This window comes from Nerophis ophidion, linkage group LG18 (assembly GCF_033978795.1).
Source record: "Nerophis ophidion isolate RoL-2023_Sa linkage group LG18, RoL_Noph_v1.0, whole genome shotgun sequence".
In the NCBI taxonomy this organism is placed as follows: Eukaryota; Metazoa; Chordata; class Actinopteri; order Syngnathiformes; family Syngnathidae; genus Nerophis; species Nerophis ophidion.
Window position 1 is genome coordinate 8,863,291 of NC_084628.1, and position 26,330 is coordinate 8,889,620.

A 26,330-nucleotide genomic window follows, 5' to 3' on the forward strand; every position below is an offset into this window, starting at 1 on the left:
GCGGCTTTACTTTGAGTTCCTCCCGGATGACAGAGCTTCTCACCCTATCTCTAAGGGAGAGCCCCGCCACACGGCGGAGGAAACTCATTTCGGCTGCTTGTACCCGTGATCTTATCCTTTCGGTCATGACCCAAAGCTCATGACCATAGGTGAGGATGGGAACGTAGATCGACCGGTAAATTGAGAGCTTTGCCTTCCGGCTCAGCTCCTTCTTCACCGCAACGGATCGGTACAACGTCCGCATTACTGAAGACGCCGCACCAATCCGCCTGTCGATCTCACGATCCACTCTTCCCTCACTCGTGAACAAGACTCCTAGGTACTTGAACTCCTCCACTTGGGGCAGGGTCTCCTCCCCAACCCGGAGATGGCACTCCACCCTTTTCCGGGCAAGAACCATGGACTCGGACTTGGACGTGCTGATTCTCATTCCGGTCGCTTCACACTCGGCTGCAAACTGATCCAGTGAGAGCTGAAGATCCCGATCAGATGAAGCCATCAGGACCACATCATCTGCAAAAAGCAGAGACCTAATCCTGCGGTCACCAAACCGGAACCCCTCAACGCCTTGACTGCGCCTAGAAATTCTGTCCATAAAAGTTATGAACAGAATCTGTGACAAAGGACAGCCATGGCGGAGTCCAACCCTCACAGGAAATCTGTTTGACATACTGCCGGCAATGCGGACCAAGCTCTGGCACTGATCATACAGGGAGCGGACCGCCACAATAAGACAGTCCGATACCCCATACTCTCTGAGCACTCCCCACAGGACTTCCCGAGGGACACGGTCGAATGCCTTCTCCAAGTCCACAAAGCACATGTAGACTGGATGGGCAAACTCCCATGCACCCTCAAGAACCCTGCCGAGAGTATAGAGCTGGTATACAGTTCCACGACCAGGACGAAAACCACACTGTTCCTCCTGAATCCGAGGTTCGACTATCCGACGTAGCCTCCTCTCCAGTACACCTGAATAAACCCTACCGGGAAGGCTGAGGAGTGTGATCCCACGATAGTTGGAACACAACCTCCGGTCCCCCTTCTTAAAGAGAGGAACCACCACCCCGGTCTGCCAATCCAGAGGTACCGCCCCCGATATCCACGCGATGCTATTTGGACAGGCTCCATAAATATTGATGTTAAAGATTTCTTTTTTTGTGAAGAAATGTTTAGAATTAAGTTCATGAATTCAGATGGATCTCTATTACAATCCCCAAAGAGGGCACTTTAAGTTGATGATTACTTCTATGTGTAGAAATCTTTATTTATAATGGAATCATTTGCTTATTTTTCAACAAGTTTTTAGTTATTGTTTTTTCTTTTTTTCCAAATAGTTCAAGAAAGACCACTACAAATGAACGACCACTAATATACAGCACTATGTCATCAGAAACTGATGACATAGTGCTGTATTTTACTTCTTTATCCCTTTTTTTCAACCAAAATGCTTTGCTCTGATTAGGGGGTACTTGAATTAAAAAAATGTTCACAGGGGGTACATCACTGAAAAAAAGGTTGAGAACCACTGATCTAGACCAGTGGTCACCAACCTTTTTTGAGTCAGAAATCCCTGGTCTCAGGCAAAAAACCAAGCAAGATGTACCCCTGTTTACAGTAAAACCAGGCACTTGAAAACCTCTTTGCCAGAACATTTAATTTTAATTGTACACTATTTCATTGCATTATGGTCCGTAACAATAGCAGATTTAGGCGAATCTCTATATCAGTGATTCTCAAACGGAGTAGTGGTACGCAGGCTCCATCTTTGGTACTCCAAAGAATCATTTATTTAAATATTAAAACACAGTGTTACTGTTCAAACTGTGTGTAATGATACAGTGGCCAAAAAAGAAATATACTTTTTTAATCAAACATTTTTTATTTTGTTTTAATAATTACTCAGGCCTACTACTACTACTACTAATGTTGGTCTGTGGTGGTACTTGGAGAGCTAAGTGTTTTCCGATGTGAAAAAAGTTTGAAAACCATTGCTTTAGATTAAACTGCATTATTAATGGAAAATATTTTGTAGTCGTCTCTTGTTGTAGCCAAAATGGCAGAAGAATTGACCATAAATGCTGATTGGGTTTTAATACGGTGCAGATGGTCTCTGTAATCTCTGAGCCACATGGCAAGAGCAAGCGAAGGGGCTTATGGCGGGTTACCTTCAGTAGCGTCCACTCCCACTAAAGCTCATAATAGGAAGACGCAGACAAAGCCGAGCCCGTTGATCGTCAGCCGCTATATTTTCTCCCAAAAATTAAAAAAAAAAATACAACATTGATCTGTGCTTCTTTTTCTTAGAACACCAAAGGAGCAGCGACAGAATCTAAACCAGCAATAAAAAGAACCCAAAAACTTGGAAAGAAACCCGCTGGGAAGAATGGGAAAGAGGGTACAAAGAAAAATCCCAACTCCACAGGTAAAAAATACTAAATGAGAATAAATACATTTTTGTTTTATTATTAATCTTACGGTGCGCTCCCCACTAGGAACGACAAATCCCCCTGTGGGCCCACACTACCTAGATGTACCCCACAGGTCAGACACGAGGCTCTACCTAGGCAAATCCTCCACCCTACCCACTCAAGAGAACACAACTACAGGACGCTGCCCTGACATGATCAGTCTCCCGGGTGGTGCGACGCCCACTCACACCCACCACATGCACAACCAGCGCTGGAGCAACCCGGGTGGAAACAGTCCGGCCTGGGGCGCGGTACAGCACACCTGCCGCAGGCCGCTGACGGAGTACCGGGCGTGCTCCGATGACTTGAGTCAGCCTCTCGGAACGTCGGGTTGGCAAGGAGAAGACGACCATGAAGGCACCTTGAGTACAAACTGTAAACCCCCGATTCCCCCGAAGGTGACGCGCTCTATCACTGAGGTGGATCTGTCGGAACCTAATGTAAGTACCATAAATCTAAAGGGGAACTGCACTTTTTTGGAATTTTGCCAATTGTTCGCAATCATTACTAGAGACATGATGATGGATGTTGTTTTTTATGTTTTTGCATTCTAAATATTAAATAAATGCAATCAAAAGTTTGCTTAAAAAAGGAGCCTTTGGGAGCCGTGCAATTCAGCCTATAAAGCCATTTAAAGGCCTACTGAAATGACATTTTCTTATTCAAACGGGGATAGCAGGTCCATTCTATGTGTCATACTTGATCATTTCGCGATATTGCCATATTTTTGCTGAAAGGATTTAGTAGAGAACATCGATGATAAAGTTCGCAACTTTTGGTCGCTAATAAAAAAGCCTTGCCTTTACCGGAAGTAGCAGACCATGTGCGCATGACGTCACCGGTGTGAGGGCTCCTCACATCCGCACATTGTTTATAATGTGAGCCTCCAGCAGCAAGAGCTATTCGGACCGAGAAAGCAACAATTTCCCCATTAATTTGAGCGAGGATGAAAGATTTGTGGATAAGGAAAGTTAAAGTGAAGCACAAAAAAAAAGAAAAAAAAAGAAAAAAAAAAGAAAAAGCGACGGCTCCAGGCGGCGGCAGTGGGACCGTTTCAGATGTAATCAAACACATTTACTAGGATAATTCTCGAATATCCCTTATCTGCTTATTGTTTTAATAGTGTTTTAGTGAGATTGTAAAGACATACCTGAAAGTCGGATGGCTGCGGTGAACGCCAGTGTCTCTCAGAGAAGCCGATGGAGGAGCCAAGATCACAGCTGCCTTTTTGAGCTGCAGGAGGAAGTCCCATAATCCACTGAAGTCTCCGGTAAGAGCTGACTTAATATCACAATTTTCCCATTCACAAACTTGCTGGTTGACGTAGAAAACATGTTCGCTTGACCGCTCTGTATTAAAGCTTCACAACAAACAAAGAAACACCGGCTGTGTCTCGGTTGCTAAAGAAAGCTGCAATCCACCGCTTTCCACCAACAGCATTATTCTTTATAGTCTCCATTATTAATTGAACAAATTGCAAAAGACTAAGCAACACAGATGTCCAAATTACTGTGTAATTATGCGATAAAAAGAGATGACTTTTAGCTGTGTGTGGTGCTGGGCTAATATGTCCCCTCCAACCCGAGACGTCACGCGCATGCGTCATCGTACGCGTCATCATTCCACGATGTTTTCAACAGGACACTTCGCGGGAAATTTAAAATTGTAATTTAGTAAACTAAAAAGGCCGTATTGGCATGTGTTGCAATGTTAATATTTCATCATTGATACATAAACTATCAGACTGCTTGGTCGGTAGTAGTGGGTTTCAGTAGGCCTTTAACAAAAACATCCAAACACCTCCATTGAGGATTTATATTATATATGCAATGTTGTAACAGGCACATTTATAACAACATCTATTATTTACGTATTTTGATCTTTTTTTTTTTTCTTCATCACTGATTATTACTCACTGCAGGCTTCATGGGAGGCAACAAACATAATAAAACATTACTTACTGTGCAACGTCTGCTGTCATTAGGAGGCAGACTGCTGGGATATTCATATATTCCCAACGAAGTGAAAAAATGTATCATAATCCACACGAAGAAACAGGGTGGGGGACAAGCGTCTTTTCGTGCTGTCCTCGTCAGTTCTGAGTCCTAAATGGCTGTCAAAGGGTACCAACTCGTCGGATTACATCCTCAGGCATCTCATGTCCAGGTGAGATGCATGATTTATGATCTACAATAAACTTATAGGGAGCAGGGAAGTGAGAAAGCAACAGGCCACTCGATGTAGACATAGGGACACACGGTAGTGATCACGGCGCCGCTATAAATAGTTTGTCTGAGTTAGCGTTTAAAATAACAATATCACCAATACGTACTTAATATTCAAATCCATTAATGTAAATGGAATATTGTTGGCAGTTTTGGAATGGTTATTTATTTTGTAGGCAAAATAGAGGTGCTCCCATTGGCTGTGCTGTAGGCGGCCATTTATTTACTTTTATTTACAAGTTAGAATGCATGAAAAAAATACATCCATTGTTATGTCTTTTTTAATGATTGTGAACAACGGGCAAAATTCCCCCCCAAAAATGCAGTTCCTTTTAAGTAGAACTGCTTGAATTGTGTTTATTGGTATATTCCCAAAACCCCTTGCTGCCAGGCAGAAGTCATACAGTATGGCTGAATTACGGTATAACTGCTGCACACTATTGTTGATGTCAAATTAGGTTCAATGTTTTCAATCAATCAATGTTTATTTTATAAAGCCCTAAATCACAAGTGTCTCAGAGGGCTGCACAAGCCACAAGGACACCCGTGGATCAGCGCCCACATAAGGGCACGGAAAAACTCACAACCCAGTGGGAAGTCGATGAGAATGAGGTTGCTTGTATGTTATACGAATCACAGCTCTACGTGAACTCTAAAATAAATCAAAAAGTCTGCACTTGTTTACCTTAAATAGACAGTTTTATGCAACACAACATTTTTAATGTTGTTTTAACAGTAATATGTGTCTATAAAGCCTGTTTCTGAGCACCAAAAGTGAGAAAAATCAATCACCTCCTCGCTTGTTTGCTCCACTTTTGAGAGAAGAGGCGCTCAAACGCTTGCTTTTGGAGTTTCTATAAACTCATAAAAGAAAAAACCTCCTTGCTCATGGACACAATACCGCCTCTGACCCGCCATTAGCTAGAAATGCAAATCACAATAATATTTTTTTTTTAAACAGGCTTCACTATATATCTTAAAATGAAGGCGTTGTGCCAACCATCCGACAGTAACTGTATGTTTGATCAGTGTGCATTTCTTCAGCGAATAAGTCAACCTAGCATTATGCTGCTGTAAAAATATGAGTGTAGTGTTAGCACTGTAAATCAAAACCATTAATCGAATGATACATAAAAATGAACATGATAACTTTACGGTAATTGATAAATCGGCAAGGCAGTGTGTATTTCTTTTCTTTGTCTACGGGTGCAGGAGGCTTTCCTCTGAGCGCATTTCTTTACTGACAGAATTAAATGAAGGCAGAAAACCATCTTTTCAATCATGTCCAATATTTGTCTCTGTGGGCGGAAGTGGGACCGCTAGCAGACAGCCTCGTGAGTCGCTAGTGAGAAGCACCGCAAAGTAACCCAAATTAGGAGGAAAACAGATTATTTGCAAAGCTAAATGTCACAGTGTGAGAATTTGTCAGCTTCAAGTCGAAAGATCAACACAAGCCCATCGACACTGACAATTGAGCCAGTATGTCCAATTTGCTGAAAAGAGATGGCAACAAAAAGACAACAAAAAAAACTACGCGACCCAGTTTTTCCACTCGGGAAAAGATGTCCAATATTGATTAAAGGGCAATTTTTCAGAGATTGAAAGTCCATTTTGTTTCGTGTTTGTTTACTTATTGTATTTTGGATAAGTTTATTGTGTTTGAAATTAATTTTTGCGTTAATAATAATGTTTTTTATGATTACATCAGTGCTTAATTTGGTCTCAAAAATAAAGCTGACAGAAATATTGTTTATCAGCCATAATTTGTGAAACAATATATTGTGAAGCAAAATATACATACATCCATACATACATGTATGTATGTATGGATGTATGTATGTATGTATGTATGTATGTATGTATATATATATATATATATATATATATATATATATATATATATATATACATACATATATATATACACACATATATATAAATATATATATACATAAATATACATATATAAATATATACGTATATATATAAATATATACGTATATATATACATACATATATATACATACATACATATATATACATATATATATACATACATATATGTATATATACATACATATATATATACATACATGTATATATATATATATATGTACATATACATACATATATATACATACATATATATATACATATATATATACATATATATATACATATATATATACATATATATATATTATATATATATACATATATATTATATATATATATATACACACACATATATATATATTATATATACATATATATTTTATATATACATATATATATATATATATATATATATATATATATATATATATATATATATATATATACTATTGCAGGACCTATGACATTTGTTTAATAATAGTATGCCATAGGAACTTTAATCGCTTCAGGTCTTTCAATAATTTTTCAGCGTAGACGTCATAACAGGACGGATTGACCTCGGAGGTCAGAGCCTGCACGTGTTGGTGACATCTTTCCCAACATAAGATGAGAGACCAAGCAGACACATGCACTGTGCACACTGTGACATGGTTTCTGTGGCTTAACATGACTTAGGAGGCGATTGTTTACCAAGTGGTAGGATGATCCCCAAGATGGATGACAAGATCCCTATAGGCTCTATAGTGTCAGTGACACTAGACACAATGCTCTTCTTAAAGGGAACAATCACACTGGGACCGCTTTTATCCTAACGTATACATTTAATATCACGGCATGGGGGCGGCATTACTTTGTTGGTAGAGTGGCGGTGCCAGCAACTTGAGGGTTCCAGGGTCGATTCCCGCTTCCGCCATCCTAGTCACTGTCGTTGTGTCCTTGGGCAAGACACTTTACCCACCTGCTCACAGTGCCACCCACACTGGTGTAAATGTAACTTAGATATTGGGTTTCACTATGTAAAGCGCTTTGAGTTACAAGAGAAAAGCGCTATATGAATATCATTCACTTCACTTCATTGCTAACAAAAGGTCATTAAAAGACATCACCAACTAGTGGCCTGGCATGCATATTACCAGCATTCATAATTATGTTTTTGCAGTTTTCTGCAAATACCGTTGAAAATGTTACGTTTTGATATAACACATTTCAACCAAGTCATGTATAAATACCTGGTCTGCCATACAAGAGAAATGAATGATGATAAATTATTTAAAAAACGACGGCAAATACTTTTAATATAGTTCTTTATTCCACATCAAAAAGTATTATAGCGTTCAAAGTGGTGGATTATGCTATTTTTTTTATCCGAACATGTAACACTGTAACTACTTTTCCACTTTGCATATCCCATCCATCCATTTCCTACCGCTTGTACCATTCGGGGTCGCGGGGGATGCTGGAGCCTATCTCAGCTGCATTCGGGCGGTAGGCGAGGTACATCCTGGTACACAACCTTATTGGTGGAGTATATGAGAAGGGGTTGGTTGTCAAACTTGCTATATCACGCCACTAGTGGGTGCTGTCCATTGATTGATTGAGACTTTTATTAGTAGATTGCACAGTACAGTACATATTCCCTACAATTGACCACTAAATAGTAACACCCAAAGAAGTTTTTCAAATTGTTTAAGTAATCAATTCATCAAATTTTGTCATCGAAATTAACGGACTTCGGGTCAGAACTCAACTAAATGGTGTTCTCCAGCGCAAGATGGCTAAAATGAGGTGAGGGTAAGGATGGGAGATGTGGCCTTTTATTTATATCTCGATATTTTTAGGCCATATTGCGATACACAATATATATCTTAATATTTTGCCTTAGCCTTGAATTAACACTTGATGAATATAATCACAGCAGTATGACGATTCTATGTGTCTACATTAAAACATTCATGTTCATACTGCATTAATATATGCTACTTTTAAACTTTCATGCAGAGAGGGATATAACAATTACCGTTTTTCCTTGAATAGCCGCCGGGCATGTAATATGCGCCTGCCTTGGATTACTGCCGGGTCAAACTCGCTCCCCAAATTTATTAGCGCATGCTTACTTTTACCGCCGAGTCAAATTTGTGACGTCACGAGTGACACTTCCCCTGTCGTCATTTTCAAAATGGCGGAGGAGTTTTTTTTTGCTTTTACTATGTGTAAACCAGGGGTATTGTGCCACAGCCATACAGATCACACTGATGGTTGTAATATAAAACAACTTTAACACTCTTACTAATATGTGCCACACTCTGTGAACCCACATTAAACAAGAATGACAAACACATTTATGGAGAAGATCAGCTCTGTAACACATTATAAACGAAACATAACACTTACCCAGGATGCAATGCATCCATGACTCTTGGCTATATTATACACCCGCTAGCACCAAACCCCCCCTCCGTGCGTCGGTTGAGGTGGGCGGGGTTGGGGGCGTGTGTATAATATAGCCAAGAGTCATGGATGCATGGCATTATGGGTAATTCTTATGTTGCGTTTATAATGTGTTACAGAGCTGATGTTCTCCAGAAATGTGTTTGATGTGGGTTCACAGAGTGAGGCGCATATTAGTAACAGTGTTAAAGTTATTTATATCACAACCATCAGTGTAAAAGGTATGGCTGTTGACCAAGTATGCATTGCAATCTCTGAAGTGAAGCAGCGAAATGCATGCGTCCGGACGGCACGCAGACAGCATGGTGTAAAACTGGGCCCAATGACATGTTGTAGAGCTGTGGTCCCCAACCACCGGGCCGCGGCCGCAAAATAATTTTCCATTATTATTATTTTTTTAATCACACTCAATTTTTTACTGCATGCCATTGGTAAGCGCAGGGGTGAGAAGAGGTTTTAAAATTATCAGTACCTGCTTACTTTTACCGCATGCTTTGAATAAGCGCAGGAGTGAGAAGAGGTTCTAAATTAATTACCATCCCGGCGGCTATTCAAGGAAATACGGTAAGTCAATTGACCAAAACTGTATTTATTAAACAGTTATTAAGCAGTGGCACACATATTCTTGTCATTTCAAAACAGAAAGTGCAAGATTGTCAGAGACATTTTAAAACAAGCTATTAGTGCACTTTTTTCCATGATGTGACTAAGATGACATATCAAAACAACACTAAATTAAAGTGCACTTTTTGTACGGAACGCCACTACAATAGTTCAAAACAAATAAAGTGCACTTTTGTGCATGATTTCACACAAGATATTTCAAAAAGTGTCAAATAATAATTAGCTGCAATATAAGAAATCATATAGTGTTCGTCCTTTGCTATGTAGTAGGTTAGTAAGGACGTTATTAAATTCTGTTGTTGACTATTTTTTTCATACAGTGTTGATCTGGAAATGTTTTCCTCGGCATTTTGTGGGTGTGGCACCGAACGGAGATGTTGACTTGCGGAGTATGCATTCTTCATTCTCTAGCGGGTGACTTTTCATATGATGCTACATAATAGCAGTAAAGCTACCTTTTGTAGCAACGCTTTTGGCCCACACTTGACAAATTACGGTTGTCTGTTCGACATATTCCCGCTTGAAGCCAAACCACCACTAGACGATGCACCCCATGCGTTTTTTCTTGGGAATTAATTCTTCCTTCATTCGCACCTTCTTTCTCTCTTATTACCACTCGCATGGCTCCACCTGAGGGATCGAAAGTCCGCATTATCATCGCTTACGTGCAGGTAACATTACCCATGCTGCTACCTCTCTGCTCCGCGAGGGCGTATACGTATGTGACTTATGACTTGACAGTATGTGACGTATATAAGAAAGTGTGCTTGCTGTCTGTGAGGAGAGACAGGAAAGAGCGAGAAGAGCCTGCAGTGTAATGCCAGCAGCTAAAAGCAACTGCGCGAGAAGCTATACTCGAATATCACGATATACTAATTTTCTATATCGCACAGAGACTAACCCGCGATATATCGTGTATATCGATATATCGGCCAGCCTTAGGTGAGGGACTTATTGTGTTTTTAAATCTCAAATATTTAGTTCCTCAGTATGTCTTCTCTGCTTTTACACAACAGCTTTATAACAAAAAAATAGTCTCTCTTAAAAAAGTGAAGGGAAATATATAGTTTAGATTGCTATTAGTTAGCCTACTCGTTGTTACACTGTTGTTAGCCTTGATGCCAGCAAACAATTCCAGTTGGGGTTGGTCCGAATGTAGAATGACGGTCAAAAATATGCTTTAACGATGATTTTTTTCACACTAGAGTGAAAAAGTGTGACAACCAAACCTGTTTACTCCTACATAATATCCTTTAAAAAGGGAAGTTCAAAGTTCAAAGCCCACTACAGGATATAGAACACATTTTCAATCGGCATCAAACAGACTGCCCTTTGGGTCAGAAGTTGAAAATGAGAAACCGTAATCTGGATCGACAAGAGTTAGCGACAGATTGCAAACTCTGGGATTAGGCAAATGCTTTTGTCTTCAGAATTCCCCTTTTTTTTTCTACCAACCAGCCATGAAAATCCCCCCCTGCAATGTAAACACAATTACAAATCTCAATTTTTTTTCTTAAAAAAAAAAAAAAGCACAGTGTGTCATAACGTCATTACAATCCTCAAATAACATGTCAGTAATAACGAGGGATAGAGCGGAACAGATTTCGACATAACAAAGTTGCCATTTAAGCATGTTCCTTTGTCCTGCATTAGCACTTCCCCTAAATTTCACTTACTGCTATCAAAAAGACAAAGAAATACTGAAAAATTTCCAATGTATATTCCCTTCTAAAATGACATGGACCATTCTCTGCAGAATACCTTGCTGAAGGACATTCGAAAGGTGTAAAAAGGATGATAACACAGTAAGACTTAAGACAACAGGACCTCACCAGTTTTTTTCAGTTTCATTTTCACTCAAAAAGCAACAAGAGAGAAACTACCATTTTTTTTCTAAATCATGGCGTTATGTACTTGCATTTGTATGATGTAAGAAATTAGTAGTACTGTCATACCTCAACTGATGAGCTTAATTTTTTCTGTGACGGACCTCTTAACTCAAAACACTTGTGTCTAAACTTAAGGTCTCTCATTAAAATTAATTGAAATACATTTTTAAAACAGCAGTTTCAACACAAAACGTGCCTTTTAAAAAGAAAAACAAACTATGATGATAAATATTGTAAAAAACCAATACAGTAAAATGTATTACCGACAACTACAGTACTTACTGTAATAATAATGTACAGCATTTACGGTATATGCTTCCAGCTGCTTCTCCGTCAAACACACCATCAGCAGCTTTATCCATATTTTCTTCAAAAAATGTCTACTGTTCAGATATTGTTTTAACATTTTAGATTGGGGTTAGACCAGGCCTAACGAAATGGCGACCCCGGCCACGGCTTTTCATTTGGCCCACCGACCATCGCCCAAATAGGCTTGATGAAAACATTAAAACTAGGGTTGATCATGTATGCAGTACTCCTGCCATCCCGCGGGGGGCCAACAGTGCGGCATATGTGTCACACTGAAGCAGCAGTGGGCTGAGTAGAAGAAAATTACTAATTCAACTCCGGAAAAAAAATCCAATCTAATGTTTTCTGGCGGACCTTTTAAGCAACGGACACATTGATTCAGACAAGCAGCAACAATGGTAGAAATCCCATCTTCAATACGAAACTTGCTCAAACATTTTTAAGATTATATAATTTGTGCATTAACATATTTAATTTGTTTTGTATTGAAATTGGCCCTGCGATGAGGTGGCGACTTGTCCAGGGTGTACCCTGCCTTCCACCCGATTGTAGCTGAGATAGGCGTCAGCGCCCCCCGCGACCCCAAAAGGGCATAAGCGGTAGAAAATGGATGGATGAATTTGTTTTGTATTGAAATTGGCCCTGCGATGAGGTGGCGACTTGTCCAGGGTGTACGCCACCTTCCACCGAATTGTAGCAGAGATAGGCACCAGCGCCCAATGCGACCCCAAAGGGAATAAGCGGTCGAAAATGCATGGATGGATGTATTGAAATTGCTGACTTCGTAATGTATTTTGTATTTGTGGTTGTGTTGTTTTTTTTGTGTCTGAAAGTCATGATCGAGTCTTGTTTATTACATGTTTAGTGCTAAATTTTACCAGTAGAGGGCGACAACACTAATAGTGATAGGTCACGTACAATGTCTGGCGTGTGAATGTTGTGTAATTTCTATATGTGTAGTTTATTGTGTGAATATATTAACAATAAACCTTCTATTTTCTTCGTAAAATACACAATGGACATTATCTATGTAAAATGCACAATGGATGTTACAATTTTGTTATGTTTGTAGTCTTACAAACCTAAATGAAAGAAGAAGTGTAAAGAAATAAAACCAAAGAAGTAAAATAATTAAAAAGAATCCTCAATCCTCAACAATGTTTATTTCATTCACAGTGCAGTCTCAAAGCCGATTTTTTTTACTTTGCACTTAAGTAAATGCAGTCTCAAAGAAATATAACCTGCGAAAGGATACACATTTCGATGTCCTGACCCTGAGCCCTTTGGCTCGTGAAACTTCGGCCCTCTTCATTATGTAGTTGAATAGCCCTGGGTTAGACTCATTCTGTTTCAGTATAGTGCAGACTTGCAGTAATACGCTCCAACTACTTCACCAGGTTAACAACATGCTCTGTCAGGTTTGTGATGATGTCTTTATTTTATTAAATTCATATCATCCCTTCCTCTCAGCACTGTCCTTCACACTTTTGATTGATTTATTGATTGATACTTTTATTAGTAGATTGCATCATTGCATAGTTCAGTACATATTCCGTACAATTGACCACTAAATGGTAACACCCGAAAAACTTTTTCAACTTGTTTAGGTCGGGGGTCCACGTTAATCAATTCATGGTAATTCACTTTCTTCCTTATTAAGTTATGGCGATTGCATGCTCTGTGCAAATGCCAGCAAATTAAAATCAGATGTTTTCGGACAATTTTTCAGGGTTCACTGTGACATTCTCTACGCCAGTGGTTCTCAAATGGGGGTATGCATACCCCTGGGGGTACTTGAAGGTATGCCAAGGGGTACGTGAGATTTTTTTTAAGAATATTGTGAAAATAGCAGCAATTCAAAAATCCTTGATAAATATATTTATTGAATAATACTTCAACAAAATATGAATGTAGGTTCATAAACTGTGAAAAGAAATGCAACAATGCAATATTCAGTGTTGACAGCTGGATTTTTTGTGGACATGTTCCATAAATATTGATGTTAAAGATTTCTTTTTTTGTGAAGGAATGTTTAGAATTAAGTTCATGAATCCAGATGGATGTCTATTACAATCCCCAAAGAGGGCACTTTAAGTTGATGATTACTTCTATGTGTAGAAATCTTTATTTATAATTTAATCATTTGTTTATTTTTCAACAAGTTTTTAGTTATTTTTTTTCCAAATAGTTCAAGAAAGACCACTACAAATGAGAAATTTGTTATACAATTTAATAAATCATAAACTGATGACATAGTGCTGTATTTTACTTCTGTATTTCTTTTTTTCAACCAAAAATGCTTTGCTCTGATAAATACTTTGACAGTGGTTCTCAACCTTTTTTCAGTGATGTACCCCCTGTGAACATTTTTTTAATTCAAGTACCCCCTAATCATAGCAAAACATTTTTGTTTGAAAAAAATATATAAAGACGTAAGATACAGCACTATGTCATCAGTTTCTCATTTTTTAAATTGTATAACAGTCCAAAATATTTCTCATTTGTAGTGGTCTTTCTTGAACTATTTGGAAAAAAATTGATTCAAGAATAAATAAAGATTCAAGTATAAATAAAGATTTCTACACATAGAAGTAATCATCAACTTAAAGTGCCCTCTTTGGGGATTGTAATAGAGATCCATCTGGATTCATCAACTTAATTCTAAACTTTTCTTCACAAAAATAGAAATCTTTAACATCAATATTTATGGAACATGTCCACAAAATATGTAGCTGTCAAAACTGAATATTGCATTGATGCATTTCTTTTCACAGTTTATGAACTTACATTCATATTTTTTTTAAATATTATTCAATAAATTTATTTATAAAGGATTTTTGAATTGTTGCGATTTTTACAACATTTAAAAAAAATCTCACGTACCCCTTGGCATACCTTCAAGTACCCCCAGTGGTACGCGTACCCCCATTTGAGAACCACTGCTCTACGCAACAAATGGCAGGGATGCTTGTAACTCACATTTTCGCTTGCAGCTTAAAGCCCAACAATTAGCCGAGAGACAGCTCTTATCTAAAACCACTCCTAAGTTAGGAGTGTTTGAAGTAGTGCACTGTCGATGGACTAGACTAATATTTGCCTTTTCGGGCCAGAGAGAAATTAAAAAATACAAAAAAGACCACCACGGAGCAATACTTTTTAGTTATTTCACTAGTTAGTTAGCACCTGCTTAATGTTTCATGAAGACTGATGCACATTATGAACAGACAGTCTCCTGCTTGTCTATTCCTAACGTACATTTTTATCCAGCTTTGCACCACACTCGAATTGGTTCTTTCCGTAACAAGCTTTTGCATATTTTTTGGTGTAATCCTTCTCCTAACAATTAAATAAAACCTCACATATTATACATTTTTGCACTTGGTAATGGTAATTACCATCATCCACTGACATAACAGCATGTGATGCGTCATTGTACCTCAAACCCCAAAGCCAATCTTCCTGGATGTGATGTCGACAATGTGTTTGTCAAAGCCTCAAAAAGCACGAGATACCCCTCCTCTCTTTCAAAAGCGATTCTGCAACGACAAACACAAAAGTTGATTGCTTCACATCCTGTGTTGCAAGGAAGTGGGTTGTCCGACATACAGCACTCAGCATCTTCGGTATAGACACCGAAACATTTCAAAGAAAGGAAGGATAAAGATAGAAGTTTAGAAAAGACCAACTCTGCAGGGGAAAATGTTGCAAAGGGCCGCCTCCAATGTGTCTGACAAAACAAAGAGCAGCAAACCAAAGGTAGGCTGTAATACATTCAACAGTATAATATAAAAATGTCAATATTTAAAGAGAATAGGAAAAATACTAGCTAAACCTATTTATATGACAAAAAAAATTATAAAATCACCAAATTAAGCTTTAAAATGATACCCTCCAGCTGGCCTGTTTGTGTATTTTGGCGTTGCATTCAATCAATCCACAGAGGACTATCGAGGAGAATGCGGCTCATATTTAACCCAGGATTTCCAGGGATTATTTCGTTTATATAATTATTTGGTGTTCTGTTGTGCAGATGATGGTGGAGATTATAATGACTTTACATTTTATTAAAAAATGAAAAAGGGACGCATGAGTGCATTATGGCAATACGGTTTAAATGTGTTGGATAATTCATAATACCCGTCATGACTGCGTGTTACTTAATATACTACTCCGAGGTAAACAGAAATGCTGCCTGTTCCAAAATAATAACTCAGTGTTTTGCCTGCACTGCATCATACTATACTTTTGGTTACATTATCAGCCTCGTCAGAGCGTCAAAATATTATGGACACCAGGTCTCTAGGTGTATACTACATGTTGTTTGACTTTGATTAAACACATAATGTCCCCCACAGCGTTCCACAAGCTTTGGCAGGTTTGAAGGCCTCAGACATAATGCATCTCCAGCTAAAGCAGAGGAAAATGGAACAAATTTGGTAAGTGTAACCTCATGTAAAAAAAACAATTAATGTGCGGTCTAAGTACGAAGCAGGAAGTTATGAAAATAATGCTGCAGTTTCAACATTCTGGGTACGCATAAGGAGGAAACTGATGACAAACTTTCTTTTCACAGCTGCCTGAAGAATGCGAAGGCAATGAGCCACAAAAATCGGCTGGAATTGGGAAGAAAATGAAGGCAATTTCCCTGACCATGCGGAGAAGAATGGGCAAAAAGCACGCAAAGTCCTTCTCAGAGGAGACGGTGAGGTTGCATCAATAGTTAATCATCACTTACAACTACTAATTGAAAATTTAAAGGCCTACTGAAAATGAGATTTTCTTATTTAAACGGGGATAGCAGGTCCATTCTATGTGGCATACTTGATCATTTTGCGATATTGCCATATTTTTGCTGAAAGGATTTAGTAGAGAACATCGACGATAAAGTTCGCAACTTTTGGTCGCTAATAAAAAAGCCTTGTTTGTACCGGAAGTAGCAGACGATGTGCGCGTGACGTCTTGGGTTGTAGTGCTCCTCACATCCTCACATTGTTTATAATCATAGCCACCAACAAGCAGCAAGTGCAATCCGGACCAAGAAAGTGACGAGTTCCCCATTAATTTGAGTGAGGATGAAATATTCGTGGATGAGGAAAGTTAGAGTGAAGCACTTAAAAAAAAAAAAAAAAAAAAAAAAAAGGCGACGACTCCAGGTGATGGCAGTGTGAGCGATTCATTTGTTTTTATACACATTTACTAAGATAATTTTGGAAAATCCCTTATCTGCTTATTGTGTTAATAGTGTTTTAGTGAGATTATAAAGTCATACCTGAAAGTCGGAAGGCTGCGGTGAACGCCAGTGTCTCTCAGAGGAGCCAAGATCACAGCTGCCTTTTTGACAGCTACAGGAGGAGGTCGCATAATCCACTGAAGTCTCCGGTAAGAGCCGACTTAATATCACAATTTTCCCATCCAAAAACTTGCTGGTTGACGTAGAGAAACATGTTCGCTTGACCGCTCTGTGTTAAAGCTTCACAACAAACAAAGAAACACCGGCTGTGTTTCTGTGCTAAAGGCAGCTGCAATCCACCACTTTCCACCAACAGCATTTTTATTTATAGTCTCCATTATTAATTGAACAAATTGCAAAAGATTCAGCAACACAAATGTCCAAATTACTGTGTAATTATGCGATGAAAAGAGACGACTTTTAGCCGTAAGTGGTGCTGGGCTAATATCTCCGCTACAACCCGATACGTCACAAACACGCGTCATACACGACGTTTTCAACAAGAAACTCCGCGGGAAATTAAAAATTGTAATTTAGTAAACTAAAAAGGCCGTATTGGCATGTGTTGCAATTTTATCATTGATATATAAACTATCAGACTGCGTGGTCGGTAGTAGTGGGTTTCAGTAGGCCTCCTGCTTGGCACTCAGCATCAATGGTTGGAATTGGAGGTTAAATCACCAAAAATGATTCCCGGGCGCGGCCACCGCTGCTGCTCACTGCTCCCCTCACATCCCAGGGGGTAAACAAGGGTATGGGTCAAATGCAGAGGACAAATTTCACCACACCTAGCGTGTGTGTGACAATCATTGGCACTTTAACTTTAATTTAAAGAATAGCAAAGAAAAAAATATACAACATTAAAACCTAAACAGTAGCCACACATAAAATGTGTTTCCCCTTTCTTTCACCACTTGCATAAACATACCAGCACGTCCTCACATACACACTGACATGTCATTGTCATTTTTTAAACAAGCTGTCCTGAAGAAATGTAATCACTACAACGTTTTCAAATAGTAAATGTGTGTTTTGTCAATTGTTTCCTTCTGACAGGGTGATGAAATAGAGACACCAGAGACTTCACCTGCAGCTGAAAAGAACTCTGAAAGGACCAGCAACTCATTGGAGAGTCTTTACAGTGCCCAAAGCTCATCTAGTAAGCACATATATTTTACATGTTGTACAAAAACACATTATTTAAGACGTTTTACCTAAAAACTGGTACATTTGTGATTTAACTAGTCGTTCACTGCGCATGCGCGAGTTAGTCACATCCGCAGCGTCGGAGAGGGCTTACTTCGAACTTTTCCACTCAAATTGACACTTTGACACCAGATCTGATTCTGATTTAGTTGTATTAATTACCAAAGTATTTATCCGTGTCAAATAAACGTGGGTTTTCCCACGACATTATCGGTTGGATTTGACCGGTCCAATAAATGTGTTTGTGCGCATGCGTAAAGACGTCAGACGTAAACAAATATGGCGGAACAAACCGCCGTGGAGTGATTAAAAACGCCTTTCTAACAAAATGTGCCTTTCCTAAACCGCTACAGTTCAGGTGAGTTTACATTACTTACCAAAGTATTAATTTTCTTTAATTCATGTCAAAGTCAAACAAACATCGCCGAAGAACGTCGGTCACAGTAGAGCCAACGAGAGGAAGGAGTTTGTACGTGTGATGATGTATTTGTAAAGTAGTACCGCCAGCTTGTGGCCTGGCATAGGTATTACATCATTTAAATATACATCTGTAGTAGTTCTAAAAAGAAAATTATTTACACATTGTTTATACTCGATTAAATACAAGTTCTCAAGTATTATTATTTTTTTGTAAAATAAAGGCCTACCGAAATGAGATTTTCAAATTTAAACGGGGATAGCAGGTCCATTCTATGTGTCATACTTGATCATTCCACGATATTGCCATATTTTTGCTGTAAGGATTTAGTAGAGAACATCGACGATAAAGTTTGCAACTTTTGGTCGCTAATAAAAAAGCCTTGCCTTTACTGGAAGTAGCAGACGACGTGCGCGTCTGCTCGTGACGTTACGGGTTGTAAAGCTCCTCACATTGTTTATAATCATAGCCAGCAGCAGCTAGAGCGAGAAAGCGACGATTTACCAATTAATTTGAGCGAGGATGAAAGATTTGTGGATGAGGAAATTTAGAGTGAAGGACTAAAAAAAAAAAAAAAAAGGCGATTGCAGTGGGAGCGATTCAGACGTTATTAGACACATTTACTAGGATAATTCTGGAAAATCCCTTATCTGCCTATTGTGTTGCTAGTGTTTTAGTGAGATTAAATAGTACCTGAAAGTCGGAGAGGTGTGGCCACGGGTGTGTTGACCGCCAGAGTCTCTGAGGGAAGTCACGCAGCTGCAGCAGGAAGGAAGGTCCGCTGACGTATCCGGTTAGAGCCGACTTATTACCACAGTTTTCTCACCGAAACCTGCCGGTTGACATGTAGTCAGGATCCATGTTCACTTGACCGCTCTGATCCACAGTTGAGCTTCACCTACGGGAATTTTAAACAAGGAAACACCGGCTGTGTTTGTGTGGCTAAAGGCTAAAAGCTTCCCACCTCCATCTTTCTACTTTGACTTCTCCATTATTAATTGAACAAATTGCAAAAGATTCAGCAACACAGATGTCCAGAATACTGTGTAATTATGCCATTAAAGCAGACTACTTATAGCTTGGATCGGGCTGGAAAATAATGTCCGCTACAACCCGAGACGTCAAACGCAGGCGTTTTCAACACAACACTTCGCGGGAAATTTGAAATTACAATTTAGTAAACTAAAAAGGCCGTATTGGCATGTGTTGCAATGTTAATATTTCATCATTGATATATAAACTATCAGACTGCGTGGTCGCTAGTAGTGGGTTTCAGTAGGCCTTTATTTACACATTGTTTTTACTTGATTAAATACAAGTTCTCAAGTATTATTATTCTTGGGTAAAATAAAGGATCTATAATTAAACTACTTTGTGCTTGTGGGTTCAGGTGGTGTCACCAGTGAGTCCAATGGTTCTGGACAGAGGGACAGTCTCAGACTGGAAGAGGAAGGTTCCTATCAGGGTCAGTTCTGCGGCAGAGCTCGTGTCCACACAGACTTTGTCCCCAGCCCTTACGACACTGACTCGCTCAAACTAAAGGTAAGACACCTGGAAAACTGCCACCTCAAGTCTTGATTTGAAAGTTCAACTCATGTTTGTTTTTGTGTGTGTGTTTTGCTACAATCAGGCTGGTGACATCATCAACATCATCAGCAAGCCTCCGATGGGCATCTGGACGGGGCTGCTCAACAACAAGGTGGGGAACTTCAAGTTCATCTACGTGGACGTTCTGGTGGAGGAGGAGAAGAAGGAAGAAGAAGACCAAACTCCCAAGATCCGACAACAGAAACTGTGCAAAAGACCTCGACCGAAAACGCTGCTGGAGCTGCTTGAGCGACTGAATCTGGAGGTGTGTTGAGATGATTTGTTGAATTTTTTGTGTGTATGTGTGGGTGTGGGGGCGCCCCTTTTTTACCACTATTCAAAACAGCAGCACCTACCCAGACATGTTGACAATTAGTGTGTGTTTGCAGCATGTTATAAACAAACAGATATTCAAGATGTTTTTATATTATTCTTGGTAGGTTATTAGTGTTTGACATGCCTTAGACTTTGTCATGGGATTTTTTGAATTTCTGAATAATAGCCCATCCATTCATCCCTTTTCTACCGCTTGTCCCTTTTGGGGTTGCGGGGGGTGCTGGAGCCTATCTCAGCTGCATTCTAGTGGAAGGCATGGTACACCCTAGACAAGTCGCCACCTCATCGCAGGGCCAACACAGATAGATAACATTCACACTCACATTTGTTTTTATTATATTTTACACTCACATGGTAATGTTGTTTAAGATTATTCCAAAAATGACCTCCGTGCAATGGTGTTTGAGTAAATACCCCATGGCTATTCAATTAAATTGTTTAAGAGGCCACATTGTGCTTTTTAATGTCTTTTAGGCCCTTTATCTTTTTTATTATTTCCCCTTTTGTTTATTTTAATGTGTTTATTACTTTTCTTGTGGACTGTTTGTATTTGGGCTTCACGGTGGGAGAGGGGTTAGTGCGTCTGCCTCACAATACGAAGGTCCTGGAGTCCTGGGTTCAAATCCAGGCTCGGGATCTTTCTGTGTGGAGTTTGCATGTTCTCCCCGTGAATGCGTGGGTTCCCTCCGGGTACTCCGGCTTCCTCCCACTTCCAAAGACATGCACCTGGGGATAGGTTGATTGGCAACACTAAATTGGCCCTAGTGTGTGAATGTTGTCTGTCTATCTGTGTTGGCCCTGCGATGAGATGGCGACTTGTCCAGGGTGTACCCCGCCTTCCGCCCGATTGTAGCTGAGATAGGCGCCAGCGCCCTCCGCCACCCCAAAAAGGGAATAAGCGGTAGAAAATGGATGGATGGATGTTTGTATTTGCACTGCAGTCACATAATTTCCCCATTGTGGGATGAATAAAATCTATCGTATCCATTTTCTACCGCTTATTCCCTTTTGGGGTCACGGGCGTATCCTATTATGTTTAATTCATATATTCCTGACAACCTGTGTCCTTGCAGTGGACATATGATTTTTTTTCTATTTATTTTGTCAGCGTTGGTAAATTCAGAAAAAGTAGCCTTGTATAATTATATATAACTATGGACATAAATGTGTGTCTTATAATACAAACAAAGAAAAAAAAATATTTTCAACCAAAATAATACATTTGCAAACAAGAAAATGTATTTCAAATATAAAAATATTAAATTTTCTAAAGTGTTGGGTTGCAAACATTTATTTTTGTGTGCAAACATTTTTTGGCTTGGAAATATTTTTGTTACAAATATTGGTTTTGGTTGCAAAAAAAATGATCAAGCTAGGTTTTGTTAAAGTTTTTGTTTATAAATTATTTATTTTGTTGCAAATATTTTTTGAGGGTTACAAATTATTTTTGGTTAGAGGAGGAGATGGAAGTTGAGTTGAAACCCCAAAAAATATTTTCAACCAAAATAATACATTTTCAAACAAGAAAATTGATTTCAAATATAAAAATAATACATTTTCTAAAGTGTTAAGTTCCAAACATTTATTTTTGTGTGCAAACATTTTTTGGCTTGGAAAAATTGTTGTTACAAATATTGGTTTTGGTTGCAAAAAAAAATTATCAAGCTAGGTTTTGTTAAAGTTTTTGTTTATAAATTATTTATTTTGTTGCAAATATTTTTTGAGGGTTACAAATGATTTTTGGTTAGAGGAGGAGATGGAAGTTGAAATGAACCCCCAAAAAATATTTTCAACCAAAATAATACATTTTCAAACAAGAAAATTGATTTCAAATATAAAAATAATAAATTTTCTAAAGTGTTAAGTTCCAAACATTTATTTTTGTGTGCAAACATTTTTTGGCTTGGAAAAATTTTTGTTACAAATATTGGTTTTGGTTGCAAAAAAAAATTATCAAGCTAGGTTTTGTTAAAGTTTTTGTTTATAAATTATTTATTTTGTTGCAAATATTTTTTGAGGGTTACAAATTATTTTTGGTTAGAGGAGGAGATGGAAGTTGAGTTGAAACCCCCAAAAATATTTGCAACCGAAACCTTTTTTTTGTTTGAAAATGTATATATTTTGATTTTGTTGCATTGTTTTTATATTTTGTTGTTCACCAAGATGGATGCATGGATTTTTTTTTAATTTTTTTGGATGTAATCCATTTTTCCATCCATCCATCCATTTCTACCGCTTATTCCCTTTTTGGGGTCGCGGGGGCGCTGGCGCCTATCTCAGCTACAATCAGGCGGAAGGCGGGGTACACCCTGGACAAGTCGCCACCTCATCGCAGGGCCAACACAGATAGACAGACAACATTCACACTCACATTCACACACCAGGGCCAATTTAGTGTTGCCAATCAACCTATCCCCAGGTGCATGTTTTTTTTTTGGGAAGTGGGAGCATTTTTGTTCATTTGTAAAATGTTTTTGTTTGCAAATCAATTTTTGGTTTGGTTGCAGAAAAAGACTCCATGAGCAGCAAGAGCGCTATGTTGTTTTCAAGGGCCTGCTACACAAAACTTAGTCAAAGTTAGTGAATGTCAGCCCTCCAGTAGTGTTTTGGTTTAGTTTTTAATTCAAGTTTTTTTTAAAACAGAACTTTCGGGCCAGTCTGGCCTTTTAAATGCCCTAAATACACTCTGAAGGAATATAATACAGTACATATTTCCCAAGCGTTACCTCAGCACTCTCTGCTGGAGCATTGCCCAAAATGCAAATACCATGCTGAATATTTTCTAACTATATTTTTTATTTGCAGGAGTATGCCTCGGCGCTGCTGCTCAATGGCTACCAGACTGTGGAAGACCTCCTGCACCTGCAGGAGAAACACCTGATTGAGTTAAACGTTAACGACCCCGAGCACAGACACAAGCTGCTGGCTGCCGCCCAGTGCCACTACCCGGAAGGTCAGCAACACACACAAACAGGATACATTTTAATGCAATATTTGTGTACTCCTGGCTTTTTATACCAATAGGCTTATTTATATTCACTTTAAAGCAGGGGTCACCAACGCGGTGCCCGCGGGCAAAAGGACACCTGTAAGGACCAGATGAGTCACCTGCTGGCCTCTTCTAAAAATAGCTCAAATAGCAGCACTTACCAATGAGCTGCCTCTATTTTTTATTTTATTTTATTTTATTTTATTTATTTACGAGCAAGCTGGTCTCGCTTTGCTCGCCATTTTTAATTCTAAGAGAGATAAAACTCAAATAGAATTTAAAAATCCAAGAAAATATTTTAAAGACTTGGTCTTCACTTGTTTAAATAAATTAATATTTTTTTTTACTTTGCTTCTTATAATTTTCAGGAAGAAAATTTTAGAGAAAAATAACAACTTTAAAAATGATTTTAGGATTTTTAAACACATATACTTTTTTACCTTTTAAATTCCTTCCTCTTCTTTCCTGACAATTTAAATCAATGTTCAAGTAAATGTATTTTTTTTTTTATTGTAAAGAATAATAAATCAATTTTAATTTTACTTCTTCATTTTAGCTTGTTTTTTTGACAAAGAATATTTGTGAAATGTTTCTTCAAACTAATTAAAATTCAAAAACATTATTTGTCTTTGTTAGAAATACAGCCTGCGATGACGTGGCGACTTGTCCAGGGTGTACACCGCCTTCCGCCCGACTGTAGCTGAGATAGGCACCAGCGCCCCCCGCTACCCCAAAGGGAATAAGCGGTAGAAAATGGATGGATGGATAGAAATAGAGCTTGGTCCAATTTGTTATATATTCTAACAAAGTGCAGATTGGATTTTAACCTTTTTAAAACATGTCATCAAAATTCAAAAATTAATCTTAATCAGGAAAAATTACTAATGATGTTCCCTAAATTATTTTTTTTTATTTTATCAAAAAGATTGGAATGAGCTAAATTTTCTCTTCTTTTTTTCGGTTGAATTTTGAATTTTAAAGAGTCGAAATATATTCATAAAAATATTCATCTCTTTCTATATATATTTGTGAGAAATCATTAAGATGATCAGTGTTTCCACAAAGATAAATATCATTAATTATTAATAATAACATAGAGTTAATGGTAAATTAAGCAAATCGGCTATTTCTGGCAATTTATTTAAGTGTGTATCAAACTGGTAGCCCTTCGCATTAATCAGTACCCAAGAAGTAGCTCTTGGTTTCAAAAAGGTTGGTGACCCCTGCTTTAAAGTAATATAAACATAACATAAACTAATCTTGGCTTTTTATGCCAAAAGGCTTACTTATACTTACTTTAAAGTAGTATTAACATAACATAAACGTAAACTAACCATACGTTATAAATAGTTGTTTTTCTTCTGAACACCTACTCAACTTAGTTGGAAATGTTTTTCTCAAATGTAAATGCGAAAAACCCCAAAAGTCGAGCCGTTTGCACCACACGGAGTGGAAGTAGACATATAAAGCCTTCTTTCTAACTTCCTGTTACTCACACAGAAAGTGCTTGAGAGGCTGCAAGGTTTTTTCCTGTAAATCGGTCGCCTCAAAGAGAAAAAAAAAAAGCGACTGGGTTAAAAAAAAAAAAACTGTAGTAGTGTTACTGCCAGATTGGTTTAAAGCAAATAAAGGTCATTTTTGATGTGTGTCTAAACAGATGGCAGCTTGTTGGCTCACATGTTCGAAACTTAATCGAATTTAGGTTATGTGAGGGTGTGAGGATTAGCAGATTTTTATTAGTCAAATTGATGTTTTTTGGTTTTTTTTGGAGTGAGAAGTCAGATGGTTGAGTCCTACCATGAGTTTTTCTTAACTAATGAAAAAGGGCATTTGCATCTTCTTCATTGGCCTATTTTCAACTAGATGTTTTTGTGCCTGCAGGGGATGATGTCAGAGACGTAGAGGAGAGTGGATCCTCAAGCGGTCCACAGGAAGACGACAGCGACTGTGCAAGAGACTCTGGCTGCTTTATCCCGTCCGAATGCACGGACAGCAAGGAAGACGCAGAGCAGCTGGCAGACGCTGTGGCTTCTTAATAACCCGATAACATATGGACTTTGTCACTGTCGAAATGCTTGTATATTTCATTTCATCCATCCATCGATTTTTCTACCGCTTGTCCCTTTTGGGGTCGCTGGCGCCTATCTCAGCTGTGTTTGGGTGGTAGGCGGGATACACCCTGGACAAGTCGCCACCTCATCACAGGGCTATTTCATTTCAAATCATCAAATGTGTTATTGCATTGAAAAATGCCACTTGTATTTATTTCATTTTGAGTCATTCAGCGTTTTTACTTATAAAGCCTTTATTTATTTGTTTCTATTGTCATTTTGGATTTAGAAAATGTATGAACTATCCAAACTTGCCTTTGACAGTATACATTGTGTATTGTGCTGGGTGTGGGGGTAATGGTGTTATTGAGAATGATTCTGTAAATATTAAATAAAGTCTGCCAAATATGTTATTGAAATCATTTGTCATTACTCATCTGATAATTAAGTATGATAACATACATTTATAGTACTTTCAAAATGGAAAGAGAAACAATTGTGACTGCAATATTAGTTTTAAAATAGTTTACATGTTTTTCATATTATGTAAATAGTTAAAAAGAAAAAAGTTTATTGCAAATTGTAGCAGGTTTGTGTTGAATAATTTTGAGTGCAACTCTACTATGGAGCCAACAAGTTGTACTTGGAGAA

At 38.3% G+C, this 26,330-nt stretch overlaps 1 protein-coding gene and 1 long non-coding RNA gene across 3 annotated transcripts in view; one reads left to right on the top strand and one right to left on the bottom strand.

Annotated features, from left to right (window-relative positions):
* Positions 1–18,800, bottom strand: part of LOC133537568 (uncharacterized) — a 37,108-nt gene extending 18,308 nt beyond the window's left edge. Inside the window, exons 1-2 of the long non-coding RNA XR_009802719.1 lie at positions 18,676–18,800; positions 15,299–15,398 (exon numbers count right to left, since the gene is read on the bottom strand). This is a non-coding gene — a long non-coding RNA (uncharacterized LOC133537568). The remainder of the gene's footprint in view (positions 1–15,298; positions 15,399–18,675) is intronic.
* The window catches only part of samsn1a (SAM domain, SH3 domain and nuclear localisation signals 1a), a 45,857-nt gene extending 19,759 nt beyond the window's left edge, over positions 1–26,098 (top strand). For both annotated transcript variants that reach the window (XM_061878697.1, XM_061878698.1), the window contains exons 7-15: positions 2,308–2,425; positions 2,496–2,911; positions 16,218–16,298; positions 16,436–16,564; positions 18,149–18,251; positions 20,107–20,258; positions 20,347–20,568; positions 23,445–23,592; positions 25,510–26,098. In XM_061878697.1, the coding sequence (XP_061734681.1) occupies positions 2,308–2,425; positions 2,496–2,911; positions 16,218–16,298; positions 16,436–16,564; positions 18,149–18,251; positions 20,107–20,258; positions 20,347–20,568; positions 23,445–23,592; positions 25,510–25,664 (1,524 nt within the window). In that variant the 3' untranslated portion in view covers positions 25,665–26,098. The remainder of the gene's footprint in view (positions 1–2,307; positions 2,426–2,495; positions 2,912–16,217; positions 16,299–16,435; positions 16,565–18,148; positions 18,252–20,106; positions 20,259–20,346; positions 20,569–23,444; positions 23,593–25,509) is intronic.
* Positions 26,099–26,330: the final 232 nt, after the last annotated feature.